This window comes from Salvelinus alpinus, chromosome 10 (assembly GCF_045679555.1).
Source record: "Salvelinus alpinus chromosome 10, SLU_Salpinus.1, whole genome shotgun sequence".
Taxonomy (NCBI): domain Eukaryota; kingdom Metazoa; phylum Chordata; class Actinopteri; order Salmoniformes; family Salmonidae; genus Salvelinus; species Salvelinus alpinus.
In genome coordinates, this window is record NC_092095.1 from 71,331,041 (window position 1) to 71,349,429 (window position 18,389).

At 47.2% G+C, this 18,389-nt stretch overlaps 1 protein-coding gene across 1 annotated transcript in view; it reads left to right on the top strand.

Annotated features, from left to right (window-relative positions):
* Positions 1 to 18,389, top strand: part of LOC139532803 (dachshund homolog 1-like) — a 35,517-nt gene that overhangs the window by 16,501 nt on the left and 627 nt on the right. Inside the window, exons 3-6 of the mRNA XM_071330867.1 lie at positions 2,233 to 2,417; positions 7,163 to 7,313; positions 9,424 to 9,561; positions 9,809 to 9,880. Of these exons, the coding sequence (XP_071186968.1) occupies positions 2,233 to 2,417; positions 7,163 to 7,313; positions 9,424 to 9,561; positions 9,809 to 9,880 (546 nt within the window). The remainder of the gene's footprint in view (positions 1 to 2,232; positions 2,418 to 7,162; positions 7,314 to 9,423; positions 9,562 to 9,808; positions 9,881 to 18,389) is intronic.

Genomic DNA, 18,389 nt, shown 5'->3' on the forward strand with positions numbered 1-18,389 from the left:
ATGCTTTTTATCCTTCAATGTGACACTAGCCTGTTTGCCAAGATTGGAGGCTGGGGGGGGCCAAAGCAAAGATGCCTTGGTCAGCTAAGTGGAGTAAAATGTGATGGTGGTGTGTGTGTGTGTGTGTGTGTGTGTGTGTGTGTGTGTGTGTGTGTGTGTGTGTGTGTGTGTGTGTGTGTGTGTGTGTGTGTGTGTGTGTGTGTGTGTGTGTGTGTGTGTATCCGTGCCTGTGAGGTAAATCTAATTCAACCCCATCAGACTCAGGTGAAGCAGAGACAGCCTGTAGATAGAGAGAACTCTACTGCCCATAAGCCCTTTCATTGTTCTTCAAAATAGTTTTTAGGACATAATGTCATGTAAATGTAACTCAGAGTATTGTAGGGCAGAGCAGCCACAGCCTGGCTGGTGAACTAGTCTTCCAGCTCCATCACTAGAAAACAGCCCACCATTAACATGGGTACTTGTTTCCAGAACCAGGTTGTTCTGGTTGGCATCAGCTGTTGGTGTTTTATTGGGCTCATTAACATTCACCTACTGAACTGTGTCTCTCCTCTCTACACAAACAGAAAACAGGAAAGGACTTTTTTTCCCTCCCAAACTTCTAAAGTTGACATTTAGCAATTAGCTGCTTGGAATTTAAGTGGAATGCACCTTTATGTAAAAAGCCATATTAATTTGGTCTTCATCGTGAGTCGTAGAAAAAGTCATCATAGCAATAAAAAAAAGTCCATCCTCTCTCAAACAGTGAGTTACATGGAGAGGAAATAAGCCTCACAGAGATGTTATTGTGCTGCCAGGGTCCCACTGCTTAACATGTGATGTATCTACTCAATCTGATCTGTAGAGGTTACACAACACTACTCAATCTGATCTGTAGAGGAGGTAACACAACACTACTCAATCTGATCTGTAGAGGAGGTAACACAACACTACTCAATCTGATCTGTAGAGGAGGTTACACAACACTACTCAATCTGATCTGTAGAGGAGGTTACACAACACTACTCAATCTGATCTGTAGAGGAGGTTACACAACACTACTCAATCTGATCTGTAGAGGAGGTAACACAACACTACTCAATCTGATCTGTAGAGGAAGTAACACAACACTACTCAATCTGATCTGTAGAGGAGGTAACACAACACTACTCAATCTGATCTGTAGAGGAGGTTACACAACACTACTCAATCTGATCTGTAGAGGAGGTAACACAACACTACTCAATCTGATCTGTAGAGGAGGTTACACAACACTACTCAATCTGATCTGTAGAGGAGGTTACACAACACTACTCAATCTGATCTGTAGAGGAAATTACACAACACTACTCAATCTGATCTGTAGAGGAGATTACACAACACTACTCAATCTGATCTGTAGAGGAGGTTACACAACACTACTCAATCTGATCTGTAGAGGAGGTTACACAACACTACTCAATCTGATCTGTAGAGGAGGTTACACAACACTACTCAATCTGATCTGTAGAGGAGGTTACACAACACTACTCAATCTGATCTGTAGAGGAGGTAACACAACACTACTCAATCTGATCTGTAGAGGAGGTAACACAACACTACTCAATCTGATCTGTAGAGGAGGTAACACAACACTACTCAATCTGATCTGTAGAGGAGGTAACACAACACTACTCAATCTGATCTGTAGAGGAGGTAACACAACACTACTCAATCTGATCTGTAGAGGAGGTTACACAACACTACTCAATCTGATCTGTAGAGGAGGTTACACAACACTACTCAATCTGATCTGTAGAGACACTGAAACTAATTAAAGAAAGAGAGCAGCTGTTGCCTCTAGACCAACTGGCAGCGATAGCAGGCGTCTGTCTGTGAGAGTGAGGAGCAAGACAAAGAGGGAGAAAGTGTGTGATTTAAACTTGGCCATGACATAGTTATCAATGTCAGTAATGCAGGAGAACAGACATCTGTGTTTAGAACACAGTATTACAGTACACTCAGGGGACAGTGTGTTTCCATCTGTGTGTCTTAACAACAGCGGTGCCACACTGAAAAGGGGATTCAGAGGTGGGTGTGGTTTCTTGTGTTTGTCAGTTGTAGTTTAGTTGTGGACACAGCCAATCACAATCTTCCTCTAATTTGCATGTTCTGAATAATAAACATCACTCTCTTTTCTTTGTCCCCAGAAGAGCCAAAGACAACTACATGCATTCTGATGACTTCTCTGCTGTTGTCTTTGTCTGTCCGCAGATGACTGTGGTTTCCTGAGCACCCAGACAGTCAGAGAACCAATCAGAGAGCCATTTCGAGAGCCAGTCAGAGACGGCTATGAGAGGCTGTCGTTCTCGGGGCAGAAGCTTCCTCCAGGCTTCTCCGGACCCTTTATCTTCCCCGAGGGGCTGTCGTCAATAGAGACACTCCTCACTAACATCCAGGTGGGGCTCTAGTCACTGTTCTCCTGAACCATCCCATCTTCTCTCTCTACTCACTGTTCTCCTGAACCATCCCATCTTCTCTCTCTGCTCACTGTTCTCCTGAACAATCCCATCTTCTCTCTCTGCTCCCTGTTCTCCTGAACCATCCCATCTTCTCTCTCTGCTCACTGTTCTCCTGAACCATCCCATCTTCTCTCTCTGCTCACTGTTCTCCTGAACCATCCCATCTTCTCTCTCTGCTCACTGTTCTCCTGAACCATCCCATCTTCTCTCTCTGCTCCCTGTTCTCCTGAACCATCCCATCTTCTCTCTCTGCTCACTGTTCTCTCCTGAACCATCCCATCTTCTCTCTCTGCTCACTGTTCTCCTGAACCATCCCATCTTCTCTCTCTGCTCCCTGTTCTCCTGAACCATCCCATCTTCTCTCTCTGCTCACTGTTCTCTCCTGAACAATCCCATCTTCTCTCTCTGCTCACTGTTCTCCTGAACAATCCCATCTTCTCTCTCTGCTCACTGTTCTCCTGAACCATCCCATCTTCTCTCTCTGCTCACTGTTCTCCTGAACAATCCCACCTTCTCTCTCTGCTCACTGTTCTCCTGAACAATCCCATCTTCTCTCTCTGCTCACTGTTCTCCTGAACAATCCCATCTTCTCTCTCTGCTCACTGTTCTCATCTGAACCATCCCATCTTCTCTCTCTGCTCACTGTTCTCATCTGAACCATCCCATCTTCTCTCTCTGCTCACTGTTCTCATCTGAACCATCCCATCTTCTCTCTCTGCTCACTGTTCTCATCTGAACCATCCCATCTTCTCTCTCTGCTCACTGTTCTCATCTGAACCATCCCATCTTCTCTCTCTGCTCACTGTTCTCATCTGAACCATCCCATCTTCTCTCTCTGCTCACTGTTCTCATCTGAACCATCCCATCTTCTCTCTCTGCTCACTGTTCTCATCTGAACCATCCCATCTTCTCTCTCTGCTCACTGTTCTCATCTGAACCATCCCATCTTCTCTCTCTGCTCACTGTTCTCATCTGAACCATCCCATCTTCTCTCTCTGCTCACTGTTCTCATCTGAACCATCCCATCTTCTCTCTCTGCTCACTGTTCTCATCTGAACCATCCCATCTTCTCTCTCTGCTCACTGTTCTCATCTGAACCATCCCATCTTCTCTCTCTGCTCACTGTTCTCATCTGAACAATCCCAGAAGGTATAATGGTGACAATGTTTTGCTGAACCATGTGTTGATATTGGATGTGCGAAGGCTGCATCTTCTCTCTCTGCTCACAGTTATCACACATCTGGATGAGTAACTCCACCTCATCTCTCTATCTGTGTCTCTGGGCTCCATCTCATCTCTCTATCTGTGTCTCTGTGCTCCACCTCATCTCTCTATCTGTGTCTCTGTGCTCCATCTCATCTCTCTATCTGTGTCTCTGTGCTCCACCTCATCTCTCTATCTGTGTCTCTGGGCTCCACTTCATCTCATCTCTCTATCTGTGTCTCTGGGCTCCACCTCATCTCATCTCTCTATCTGTGTCTCTGGGCTCCACCTCATCTCATCTCTCTATCTGTGTCTCTGGGCTCCACTTCATCTCATCTCTCTATCTGTGTCTCTGGGCTCCACCTCATCTCATCTCTCTATCTGTGTCTCTGGGCTCCACTTCATCTCATCTCTCTATCTGTGTCTCTGGGCTCCACCTCATCTCTCTATCTGTGTCTCTGGGCTCCATCTCATCTCTCTATCTGTGTCTCTGGGCTCCACCTCATCTCATCTCTCTATCTGTGTCTCTGGGCTCCACCTCATCTCATCTCTCTATCTGTGTCTCTGGGCTCCACTTCATCTCATCTCTCTATCTGTGTCTCTGGGCTCCACCTCATCTCTCTATCTGTGTCACTGGGCTCCATCTCATCTCTCTATCTGTGTCTCTGGGCTCCACTTCATCTCATCTCTCTATCTGTGTCTCTGGGCTCCACCTCATCTCTCTATCTGTGTCACTGGGCTCCACCTCATCTCTCTATCTGTGTCTCTGGGCTCCACTTCATCTCATCTCTCTATCTGTGTCTCTGGGCTCCACCTCATCTCATCTCTCTATCTGTGTCTCTGGGCTCCACCTCATCTCTCTATCTGTGTCTCTGGGCTCCACTTCATCTCATCTCTCTATCTGTGTCTCTGGACTCCACCTCATCTCTCTATCTGTGTCTCTGGGCTCCACCTCATCTCTCTATCTTTGTCTCTGGGCTCCACCTCATCTCATCTCTCTATCTGTGTCTCTGGGCTCCACTTCATCTCATCTCTCTATCTGTGTCTCTGGGCTCCACTTCATCTCATTTCTCTATCTGTGTCTCTGGGCTCCACCTCATCTCATTTCTCTATCTGTGTCTCTGGGCTCCACCTCATCTCATTTCTCTATCTGTGTCTCTGGGCTCCACCTCATCTCATCTCTCTATATGTGTCTCTGGGCTCCACCTCATCTCTCTATCTGTGTCTCTGGGCTCCACTTCATCTCATCTCTCTATCTGTGTCTCTGGGCTCCACCTCATCTCATCTCTCTATCTGTGTCTCTGGGCTCCACCTCATCTCATCTCTCTATCTGTGTCTCTGGGCTCCACCTCATCTCATCTCTCTATCTGTGTCTCTGGGCTCCACCTCATCTCATCTCTCTATCTGTGTCTCTGGGCTCCACCTCATCTCATCTCTCTATCTGTGTCTCTGTGCTCCACCTCATCTCTCTATCTGTGTCTCTGGGCTCCACTTCATCTCATCTCTCTATCTGTGTCTCTGGGCTCCACCTCATCTCATCTCTCTCTCTGTGTCTCTGGGCTCCACTTCATCTCATCTCTCTATCTGTGTCTCTGGACTCCACCTCATCTCTCTATCTGTGTCTCTGGGCTCCACCTCATCTCATCTCTATATCTGTGTCTCTGGGCTCCACCTCATCTCATCTCTCTATCTGTGTCTCTGGGCTCCACCTCATCTCATCTCTCTATCTGTGTCTCTGGGCTCCACTTCATCTCATCTCTCTATCTGTGTCTCTGGGCTCCACCTCATCTCATCTCTCTATCTGTGTCTCTGGGCTCCACCTCATCTCATCTCTCTATCTGTGTCTCTGGGCTCCACTTCATCTCATCTCTCTATCTGTGTCTCTGGGCTCCACCTCATCTCATCTCTCTATCTGTGTCTCTGGGCTCCACCTCATCTCATCTCTCTATCTGTGTCTCTGGGCTCCACCTCATCTCATCTCTCTATCTGTGTCTCTGTGCTCCATCTCATCTCTCTATCTGTGTCTCTGGGCTCCACTTCATCTCATCTCTCTATCTGTGTCTCTGGGCTCCACCTCATCTCATCTCTCTATCTGTGTCTCTGGGCTCCACCTCATCTCATCTCTCTATCTGTGTCTCTGGGCTCCACCTCATCTCATCTCTCTCTCTGTGTCTCTGGACTCCACCTCATCTCTCTATCTGTGTCTCTGGGCTCCACCTCATCTCATCTCTCTATCTGTGTCTCTGGGCTCCATCTCATCTCTCTATCTGTGTCTCTGGGCTCCATCTCATCTCTCTATCTGTGTCTCTGGGCTCCACTTCATCTCATCTCTCTATCTGTGTCTCTGGGCTCCATCTCATCTCTCTATCTGTGTCTCTGGGCTCCACCTCATCTCATCTCTCTATCTGTGTCTCTGGGCTCCACATCATCTCATCTCTCTCTCTGTGTCTCTGGGCTCCACCTCATCTCATCTCTCTATCTGTGTCTCTGGGCTCCACCTCATCTCATCTCTCTATCTGTGTCTCTGTGCTCCACCTCATCTCATCTCTCTCTCTGTGTCTCTGGGCTCCACTTCATCTCATCTCTCTATCTGTGTCTCTGGGCTCCACTTCATCTCATCTCTCTATCTGTGTCTCTGGGCTCCACTTCATCTCATCTCTCTATCTGTGTCTCTGGGCTCCACTTCATCTCATCTCTCTATCTGTGTCTCTGTGCTCCACCTCATCTCTCTATCTGTGTCTCTGGGCTCCACCTCATCTCATCTCTCTATCTGTGTCTCTGGGCTCCACTTCATCTCATCTCTCTCTCTGTGTCTCTGGGCTCCACCTCATCTCATCTCTCTATCTGTGTCTCTGTGCTCCACCTCATCTCTCTATCTGTGTCTCTGGGCTCCACTTCATCTCATCTCTCTATCTGTGTCTCTGGGCTCCACCTCATCTCATCTCTCTATCTGTGTCTCTGTGCTCCACCTCATCTCTCTATCTGTGTCTCTGGGCTCCACCTCATCTCATCTCTATATCTGTGTCTCTGGGCTCCACCTCATCTCATCTCTCTATCTGTGTCTCTGGGCTCCACCTCATCTCATGTCATCTCTCTATCTGTGTCTCTGTCTCTTGTGGATCACCAGTCATTATTTTAACTGAAAAACACCCAACTCTACCTCCAGCATATTTGTTTTGATTATTTTTTTTAAAGTCTGTTAACATTTTGACTGGAGATTAGAGATGTAAAGATTACACACCACACTGATGTATGGATTTAGATTAGAGATGTAGATTACACACTACAGTGATGTATGGATTTAGATTAGAGATGTAGACTACATACTACAGTGATGTATGGATTTAGATTAGAGATGTAGAGACTACACACTACAGTGATGTATGGATTTAGATTAGAGATGTAGACTACACACTACAGTGATGTATGGATTTAGTGTAACAACCTCTTGATGTGTGTCGTACTCTGTGTCCTCCAAGCAGGGCTTGCTGAAGGTTGCCATCGACAACACGCGCGCTCAGGACAAGCAGGTGCAGACGGAGAAGTCAGAGCTGAAGATGGAACTGTTCAGAGAGAGGGAGCTGAGAGAGACACTGGAGAGACAGCTCACCATGGAGCAGAAAAACAGAGGTAGGTTAACACTACATTACCCACAACCCACTGCACACAATACTACACTACATTACCCACAGTGAACTGTTCAGAGAGAGGGAGCTGAGAGAGACACTGGAGAGACAGCTCACCATGGAGCAGAAAAACAGAGGTAGGTTAACACTACATTACCCACAACCCACTGCACACAATACTACACTACATTACCCACAGTGAACTGTTCAGAGAGAGGGAGCTGAGAGAGACACTGGAGAGACAGCTCACCATGGAGCAGAAAAACAGAGGTAGGTTAACACTACATTACCCACAACCCACTGCACACAATACTACACTACATTACCCACAGTGAACTGTTCAGAGAGAGGGAGCTGAGAGAGACACTGGAGAGACAGCTCACCATGGAGCAGAAAAACAGAGGTAGGTTAACACTACATTACCCACAACCCACTGCACACAATACTACACTACATTACCCACAGTGAACTGTTCAGAGAGAGGGAGCTGAGAGAGACACTGGAGAGACAGCTCACCATGGAGCAGAAAAACAGAGGTAGGTTAACACTACATTACCCACAACCCACTGCACACCATACTACTCATCTCTGTTTCTAGTGAGCCCTGAAAACAAGCACTGCAATTCCTCACAATCCTCAACTCTTCTGTGTATTTCAGTGCCTCAGATGTTCTGTGTATTTCAGTGCCTCAACTCTTCTGTGTATTTCAGTGCCTCAACTGTTCTGTGTATTTCAGTGCCTCAAATGTTCTGTGTATTTCAGTGCCTCAAATGTTCTGTGTATTTCAGTGCCTCAACTGTTCTGTCTATTCCAGTGCCTCAACTGTTCTGTCTATTCCAGTGCCTCAAATGTTCTGTGTATTTCAGTGCCTCAAATGTTCTGTGTATTTCAGTGCCTCAACTGTTCTGTCTATTCCAGTGCCTCAAATGTTCTGTGTATTTCAGTGCCTCAACTGTTCTGTGTATTCCAGTGCCTCAAATGTTCTGTGTATTTCAGTGTCTCAAATGTTCTGTGTATTTCAGTGCCTCAAATGTTCTGTGTATTTCAGTGCCTCAACTGTTCTGTGTATTCCAGTGCCTCAAATGTTCTGTGTATTTCAGTGTCTCAAATGTTCTGTGTATTTCAGTGCCTCAAATGTTCTGTGTATTTCAGTGCCTCAACTGTTCTGTCTATTCCAGTGCCTCAAATGTTCTGTGTATTTCAGTGCCTCAAATGTTCTGTGTATTTCAGCGCCTCAACTGTTCTGTCTATTCCAGTGCCTCAAATGTTCTGTGTATTTCAGTGCCTCAAATGTTCTGTGTATTTCAGTGTCTCAAATGTTCTGTGTATTTCAGTGCCTCAAATGTTCTGTGTATTTCAGTGCCTCAACTGTTCTGTGTATTTCAGTGCCTCAGATGTTCTGTGTATTTCAGTGCCTCAAATGTTCTGTGTATTTCAGTGCCTCAAATGTTCTGTGTATTTCAGTGTCTCAAATGTTCTGTGTATTTCAGTGCCTCAACTGTTCTGTGTATTTCAGTGCCTCAAATGTTCTGTGTATTTCAGTGCCTCAGATGTTCTGTGTATTTCAGTGCCTCAGATGTTCTGTGTATTTCAGTGCCTCAGATGTTCTGTGTATTTCAGTGCCTCAGATGTTCTGTGTATTTCAGTGCCTCAGATGTTCTGTGTATTTCAGTGCCTCAGATGTTCTGTGTATTTCAGTGCCTCAAATGTTCTGTGTATTTCAGTGCCTCAAATGTTCTGTGTATTTCAGTGTCTCAAATGTTCTGTGTATTTCAGTGCCTCAACTGTTCTGTGTATTTCAGTGCCTCAAATGTTCTGTGTATTTCAGTGCCTCAGATGTTCTGTGTATTTCAGTGTCTCAGATGTTCTGTGTATTTCAGTGCCTCAGATGTTCTGTGTATTTCAGTGCCTCAGATGTTCTGTGTATTTCAGTGCCTCAGATGTTCTGTGTATTTCAGTGCCTCAGATGTTCTGTGTATTTCAGTGCCTCAGATGTTCTGTGTATTTCAGTGCCTCAGATGTTCTGTGTATTTCAGTGCCTCAGATGTTCTGTGTATTTCAGTGCCTCAGATGTTCTGTGTATTTCAGTGCCTCAGATGTTCTGTGTATTTCAGTGCTGATCCAGAAGCGTCTGAAGAAAGAGAAGAAGACGAAGAGGAAACTTCAGGAGGCTCTGCAGTTTGAGTGTAAACTGAGAGACCACGCTGAGCAGACACTGCAGCAGACTGGAGCGTCAGACAGAGCCCTCTGTGGTAAGTCTTCAGGCTACATTACCTTTTACATTTGGATTTCATTTACATTCACTCTTCTTTTACATTTACTTTACATTTGACTCTTTATTCACTCTTAATTTTAACTTAATGGTGCAGTTTTACGTTGTCATTTATGTTCCTTTATGAAAATTAATGTATTGCCCTTTTACTTCTCATTTACTAGTAATTAGGTGTGATAATTAATGACTAAACTCCTGCCTCTCCGTCATCATTAACCTCCAATCAGACTCACTGACCCAGGAAGTAGACAACGGTAACCAAGGTAATGGCAGGACTGACGCAGAGGCAGCGATACAAGGTACTGAATGGCTCATCCATCCTTATCCTAGTTGCCTAAATGTCCGGGTGTTTACGTTGAGTTAAACTAACGCCGTTGGTCTATGTAGCAGCAGTCAAATTGATAAACAGTTTTTAATAGTTAAGTGAGTGTTGAGCGTATAATTCTATTCTTATCTGTTATGAAGGTGTTTGAGAGCATTTCAGATGCTCTCATTGATCTGTGTATCAGAACGACAGTACACCCCATCTACACCCCCTCTCTCCTGCTGCAGTCCCCCCACAGACCCCATCTACCCCCTCTCTCCTGCTGCAGTCCCCCCACAGACCCCATCTACCCCTCTCTCTCCTGCTGCAGTCCCCCCACAGACCCCATCTACCCCTCTCTCTCCTGCTGCAGAGTCCCCCCACAGACCCCATCTACCCCTCTCTCTCCTGCTGCAGAGTCCCCCCACAGACCCCATCTACCCCTCTCTCTCCTGCTGCAGAGTCCTCACACAGACCCCATCTACCCCCTCTCTCTCCTGCTGCAGAGTCCCCCCACAGACCCCATCTACCCCTCTCTCTCCTGCTGCAGTCCCCCCACAGACCCCATCTACCCCCTCTCTCTCCTGCTGCAGTCCCCCCACAGACCCCATCTACCCCTCTCTCTCCTGCTGCAGTCCCCCCACAGACCCCATCTACCCCCTCTCTCTCCTGCTGCAGAGTCCCCCCACAGACCCCATCTACCCCCTCTCTCTCCTGCTGCAGAGTCCCCCCACAGACCCCATCTACCCCTCTCTCTCCTGCTGCAGAGTCCCCCCACAGACCCCATCTACCCCCTCTCTCTCCTGCTGCAGAGTCCCCCCACAGACCCCATCTACCCCCTCTCTCTCCTGCTGCAGTCCCCCCACAGACCCCATCTACCCCCTCTCTCTCCTGCTGCAGAGTCCCCCCACAGACCCCATCTACCCCCTCTCTCTCCTGCTGCAGAGTCCCCCCACAGACCCCATCTACCCCCTCTCTCTCCTGCTGCAGTCCCCCCACAGACCCCATCTACCCCCTCTCTCTCCTGCTGCAGAGTCCCCCCACAGACCCCATCTACACCCCCTCTCTCCTGCTGCAGTCCCCCCACAGACCCCATCTACACCCCCTCTCTCCTGCTGCAGTGTCCCCCCACAGACCCCATCTACCCCCTCTCTCTCCTGCTGCAGAGTCCCCCCACAGACCCCATCTACCCCCTCTCTCTCCTGCTGCAGAGTCCCCCCACAGACCCCATCTACCCCCTCTCTCTCCTGCTGCAGTCCCCCCACAGACCCCATCTACCCCCTCTCTCTCCTGCTGCAGAGTCCCCCCACAGACCCCATCTACCCCTCTCTCTCCTGCTGCAGTCCCCCCACAGACCCCATCTACCCCCTCTCTCTCCTGCTGCAGTCCCCACACAGACCCCATCTACCCCCTCTCTCTCCTGCTGCAGAGTCCCCCCACACACCCCATCTACCCCCTCTCTCTCCTGCTGCAGTCCCCCCACAGACCCCATCTACCCCTCTCTCTCTGCTGCTGCAGTCCCCCCACAGACCCCATCTACCCCCTCTCTCCTGCTGCAGTCCCCCCACAGACCCCATCTACCCCCTCTCTCTCCTGCTGCAGAGTCCCCCCACAGACCCCATCTACCCCCTCTCTCCTGCTGCAGTCCCCCCACAGACCCCATCTAACCCTCTCTCTCCTGCTGCAGTCCCCCCACAGATGCCATCTACCCCCTCTCTCTCCTGCTGCAGTCCACACACAGACCCCATCTACCCCCTCTCTCTCCTGCTGCAGTCCCCCCACACAGACCCCATCTACCCCTCTCTCTCTCCTGCTGCAGAGTCCTCACACAGACCCCATCTACCCCCTCTCTCTCCTGCTGCAGAGTCCCCCCACACAGACCCCATCTACCCCCTCTCTCTCCTGCTGCAGAGTCCTCACACAGACCCCATCTACCCCCTCTCTCTCCTGCTGCAGAGTCCCCCCACAGACCCCATCTACCCCCTCTCTCTCCTGCTGCAGAGTCCCCCCACAGACCCCATCTACCCCCTCTCTCTCTGCTGCTGCAGTCCCCCCACAGACCCCATCTACCCCCTCTCTCTCCTGCTGCAGAGTCCCCCCACAGACCCCATCTACACCCCCTCTCTCCTGCTGCAGTCCCCCCACAGACCCCATCTACCCCTCTCTCTCCTGCTGCAGAGTCCCCCCACAGACCCCATCTACCCCTCTCTCTTCTGCTGCTGCAGTCCCCCCACAGACCCCATCTACCCCTCTCTCTCCTGCTGCAGAGTCCCCCCACAGACCCCATCTACCCCTCTCTCTCCTGCTGCAGAGTCCCCACACAGACCCCATCTACCCCTCTCTCTCCTGCTGCAGAGTCCCCCCACAGACCCCATCTACCCCTCTCTCTCCTGCTGCAGAGTCCCCCCACAGACCCCATCTACCCCTCTCTCTCCTGCTGCAGAGTCCCCCCACAGACCCCATCTACCCCTCTCTCTCCTGCTGCAGTCCCCCCACAGACCCCATCTACACCCTCTCTCTCCTGCTGCAGTCCCCCCACAGACCCCATCTACACCCCTCTCTCTCCTGCTGCAGTCCCCCCACAGACCCCATCTACACCCTCTCTCTCCTGCTGCAGTCCCCCCACAGACCCCATCTACACCCCTCTCTCTCCTGCTGCAGAGTCCCCCCACAGACCCCATCTACACCCCTCTCTCTCCTGCTGCAGTCCCCCCACAGACCCCATCTACCCCCTCTCTCTCCTGCTGCAGTCCCCCCACAGACCCCATCTACCCCCTCTCTCTCCTGCTGCAGAGTCCCCCCACAGACCCCATCTACACCCCTCTCTCTCCTGCTGCAGTCCCCCCACAGACCCCATCTACCCCCTCTCTCTCCTGCTGCAGTCCCCCCACAGACCCCATCTACACCCTCTCTCTCCTGCTGCAGTCCCCCCACAGACCCCATCTACCCCCTCTCTCTCCTGCTGCAGTCCCCCCACAGACCCCATCTACCCCTCTCTCTCCTGCTGCAGAGTCCCCCCACAGACCCCATCTACCCCTCTCTCTCCTGCTGCAGTCCCCCCACAGACCCCATCTACCCCTCTCTCTCCTGCTGCAGAGTCCCCCCACAGACCCCATCTACCCCCTCTCTCTCCTGCTGCAGTCCCCCCACAGACCCCATCTACCCCCTCTCTCTCCTGCTGCAGTCCCCCCACAGACCCCATCTACCCCCTCTCTCTCCTGCTGCAGTCCCCCCACAGACCCCATCTACCCCCTCTCTCTCCTGCTGCAGAGTCCCCCCACAGACCCCATCTACCCCCTCTCTCTCCTGCTGCAGAGTCCCCCCACAGACCCCATCTACCCCCTCTCTCTCCTGCTGCAGAGTCCCCCCACAGACCCCATCTACCCCCTCTCTCTCCTGCTGCAGAGTCCCCCCACAGACCCCATCTACCCCCTCTCTCTCCTGCTGCAGAGTCCCCCCACAGACCCCATCTACCCCCTCTCTCTCCTGCTGCAGAGTCCCCCCACAGACCCCATCTACACCCCCTCTCTCTCCTGCTGCAGTCCCCCCACAGACCCCATCTACCCCTCTCTCTCCTGCTGCAGTCCCCCCACAGACCCCATCTACCCCCTCTCTCTCCTGCTGCAGAGTCCCCCCACAGACCCCATCTACCCCCTCTCTCTCCTGCTGCAGAGTCCCCCCACAGACCCCATCTACCCCCTCTCTCTCCTGCTGCAGAGTCCCCCCACAGACCCCATCTACCCCCTCTCTCTCCTGCTGCAGAGTCCCCCCACAGACCCCATCTACCCCTCTCTCTCCTGCTGCAGAGTCCCCCCACAGACCCCATCTACCCCCTCTCTCTCCTGCTGCAGAGTCCCCCCACAGACCCCATCTACCCCCTCTCTCTCCTGCTGCAGTCCCCCCACAGACCCCATCTACCCCCTCTCTCTCCTGCTGCAGAGTCCCCCCACAGACCCCATCTACCCCCTCTCTCTCCTGCTGCAGAGTCCCCCCACAGACCCCATCTACCCCCTCTCTCTCCTGCTGCAGAGTCCCCCCACAGACCCCATCTACCCCTCTCTCTCCTGCTGCAGAGTCCCCCCACAGACCCCATCTACCCCCTCTCTCTCCTGCTGCAGAGTCCCCCCACAGACCCCATCTACCCCCTCTCTCTCCTGCTGCAGAGTCCCCCGCACAGACCCCATCTACCCCCTCTCTCTCCTGCTGCAGAGTCCCCCCACAGACCCCATCTACCCCCTCTCTCTCCTGCTGCAGAGTCCTCACACAGACCCCATCTACCCCCTCTCTCTCCTGCTGCAGAGTCCCCCCACAGACCCCATCTACCCCTCTCTCTCCTGCTGCAGAGTCCCCCCACAGACCCCATCTACCCCCTCTCTCTCCTGCTGCAGAGTCCCCCCACAGACCCCATCTACCCCCTCTCTCTCCTGCTGCAGAGTCCCCCCACAGACCCCATCTACCCCCTCTCTCTCCTGCTGCAGAGTCCCCACACAGACCCCATCTACCCCCTCTCTCTCCTGCTGCAGAGTCCCCCGACAGACCCCATCTACCCCCTCTCTCTCCTGCTGCAGAGTCCCCCGACAGGGACTGGCTCCTCTTTGTTAGCAGATCAAACATCTAAACCGTTAAAAGTTTAATTTAATTTAATGTCAGTGAAGCAAAAAAAGAGCAAGGCCCCGTAATTAATGGCTGTCTTAATTGTCCTCCTGATGTATTTGCATAGGCATCATTTGCATAACTTACATGCAGTAATAAATCTTTCCAAAGAGCGTTTTTAACAGACAAGAGGCCCTAGAAGACAAAACATACTTGTTGGATTTATATATACAGAACAATACTCTTATGTATCTTAGTTTGCTATCTTTGTTGATCATCTTAGTTTGCTACCTGTGCTTATCATCTTAGTTTACTATCTGTGCTTATCATCTTAGTTTACTATCTGTGCTTATCATCTTAGTTTGCTACCTATGCTTATCATCTTAGTTTGCTACCTATGCTTATCATCTTAGTTTACTCTCTGTGCTCATCATCTTAGTTTACTATCTGTGCTTATCATCTTAGTTTACTCTCTGTGCTTATCGTCTTAGTTTACTCTCTGTGCTTATCATCTTAGTTTACTATCTGTGCTTATCATCTTAGTTTACTATCTGTGCTTATCATCTTAGTTTGCTATCTGTACTTATCATCTTAGTTTACTCTCTGTGCTTATCATCTTAGTTTGCTACCTGTGCTTATCATCTTAGTTTACTATCTTTGTTTATCATCTTAGTTTACTATTTGTGCTTATCATCTTAGTTTACTCTCTGTGCTTATCGTCTTAGTTTACTCTCTGTGCTTATCATCTTAGTTTACTATCTGTGCTTATCATCTTAGTTTACTATCTGTGCTTATCATCTTAGTTTACTACCTGTGCTTATCATCTTAGTTTACTATCTTTGTTTATCATCTTAGTTTACTATTTGTGCTTATCATCTTAGTTTACTACCTGTGCTTATCATCTTAGTTTACTACCTGTGCTTATCATCTTAGTTTACTACCTGTGCTTATCATCTTAGTTTACTCTCTGTGTTTATCATCTTAGTTTACTATCTGTGCTTATCATCTTAGTTTACTCTCTGTGCTTATCATCTTAGTTTACTACCTGTGCTTATCATCTTAGTTTACTCTCTGTGCTTATCATCTTAGTTTACTATCTGTGCTTATCATCTTAGTTTGCTACCTGTGCTTATCATCTTAGTTTACTCTCTGTGCTTATCATCTTAGTTTGCTATCTGTGCTTATCATCTTAGTTTACTATCTGTGCTTATCATCTTAGTTTACTCTCTGTGCTTATCATCTTAGTTTACTACCTGTGCTTATCATCTTAGTTTACTCTCTGTGCTTATCATCTTAGTTTACTACCTGTGCTTATCATCTTAGTTTACTCTCTGTGCTTATCATCTTAGTTTACTACCTGTGCTTATCATCTTAGTTTACTACCTGTGCTTATCATCTTAGTTTACTACCTGTGCTTATCATCTTAGTTTACTCTCTGTGTTTATCATCTTAGTTTACTATCTGTGCTTATCATCTTAGTTTACTCTCTGTGCTTATCATCTTAGTTTACTACCTGTGCTTATCATCTTAGTTTACTCTCTGTGCTTATCATCTTAGTTTACTATCTGTGCTTATCATCTTAGTTTGCTACCTGTGCTTATCATCTTAGTTTACTCTCTGTGCTTATCATCTTAGTTTGCTATCTGTGCTTATCATCTTAGTTTACTATCTGTGCTTATCATCTTAGTTTACTATCTGTGCTTATCATCTTAGTTTGCTACCTGTGCTTATCATCTTAGTTTACTCTCTGTGCTTATCATCTTAGTTTACTATCTGTGCTTATCATCTTAGTTTACTACCTGTGCTTATCATCTTAGTTTACTATCTGTGCTTATCATCTTAGTTTATTATCTGTGCTTATCATCTTAGTTTGCTATCTGTACTTATCATCTTAGTTTGCTATCTGTGCTTATCATCTTAGTTTGCTACCTGTGCTTATCATCTTAGTTTGCTATCTGTACTTATCATCTTAGTTTACTATCTGTACTTATCATTTTAGTTTACTGTCTGTGCTTATCATCTTAGTTTACTATCTGTGCTTATCATCTTAGTTTACTCTCTGTGCTTATCATCTTAGTTTACTCTCTGTGCTTATCGTCTTAGTTTACTCTCTGTGCTTATCATCTTAGTTTACTATCTGTGCTTATCATCTTAGTTTACTATCTGTGCTTATCATCTTAGTTTGCTATCTGTACTTATCATCTTAGTTTGCTATCTGTGCTTATCATCTTAGTTTGCTACCTGTGCTTATCATCTTAGTTTGCTATCTGTACTTATCATCTTAGTTTACTATCTGTACTTATCATCTTAGTTTACTGTCTGTGCTTATCATCTTAGTTTACTATCTGTGCTTATCATCTTAGTTTACTCTCTGTGCTTATCATCTTAGTTTACTCTCTGTGCTTATCGTCTTAGTTTACTCTCTGTGCTTATCATCTTAGTTTACTATCTGTGCTTATCATCTTAGTTTACTATCTGTGCTTATCATCTTAGTTTACTACCTGTGCTTATCATCTTAGTTTACTATCTTTGTTTATCATCTTAGTTTACTATTTGTGCTTATCATCTTAGTTTACTCTCTGTGCTTATCGTCTTAGTTTACTCTCTGTGCTTATCATCTTAGTTTACTATCTGTGCTTATCATCTTAGTTTACTATCTGTGCTTATCATCTTAGTTTACTACCTGTGCTTATCATCTTAGTTTACTATCTTTGTTTATCATCTTAGTTTACTATTTGTGCTTATCATCTTAGTTTACTACCTGTGCTTATCATCTTAGTTTACTACCTGTGCTTATCATCTTAGTTTACTACCTGTGCTTATCATCTTAGTTTACTCTCTGTGTTTATCATCTTAGTTTACTATCTGTGCTTATCATCTTAGTTTACTCTCTGTGCTTATCATCTTAGTTTACTATCTGTGCTTATCATCTTAGTTTACTATCTGTGCTTATCATCTTAGTTTGCTATCTGTACTTATCATCTTAGTTTGCTATCTGTGCTTATCATCTTAGTTTGCTACCTGTGCTTATCATCTTAGTTTGCTATCTGTACTTATCATCTTAGTTTACTATCTGTACTTATCATCTTAGTTTACTGTCTGTGCTTATCATCTTAGTTTACTATCTGTGCTTATCATCTTAGTTTACTCTCTGTGCTTATCATCTTAGTTTACTCTCTGTGCTTATCGTCTTAGTTTACTCTCTGTGCTTATCATCTTAGTTTACTATCTGTGCTTATCATCTTAGTTTACTATCTGTGCTTATCATCTTAGTTTACTACCTGTGCTTATCATCTTAGTTTACTATCTTTGTTTATCATCTTAGTTTACTATTTGTGCTTATCATCTTAGTTTACTCTCTGTGCTTATCGTCTTAGTTTACTCTCTGTGCTTATCATCTTAGTTTACTATCTGTGCTTATCATCTTAGTTTACTATCTGTGCTTATCATCTTAGTTTACTACCTGTGCTTATCATCTTAGTTTACTATCTTTGTTTATCATCTTAGTTTACTATTTGTGCTTATCATCTTAGTTTACTACCTGTGCTTATCATCTTAGTTTACTCTCTGTGCTTATCATCTTAGTTTACTATCTGTGCTTATCATCTTAGTTTACTACCTGTGCTTATCATCTTAGTTTACTACCTGTGCTTATCATCTTAGTTTACTCTCTGTGTTTATCATCTTAGTTTACTATCTGTGCTTATCATCTTAGTTTACTATCTGTGCTTATCATCTTAGTTTACTATCTGTGCTTATCATCTTAGTTTACTATCTTTGTTTATCATTTTAGTTTACTCTCTGTGCTTATCATCTTAGTTTACTATCTGTGCTTATCATCTTAGTTTACGTTTACTATCTGTGCTTATCATCTTATTTTACTATCTTTGTTTACCATCTTTGTTTTTCAC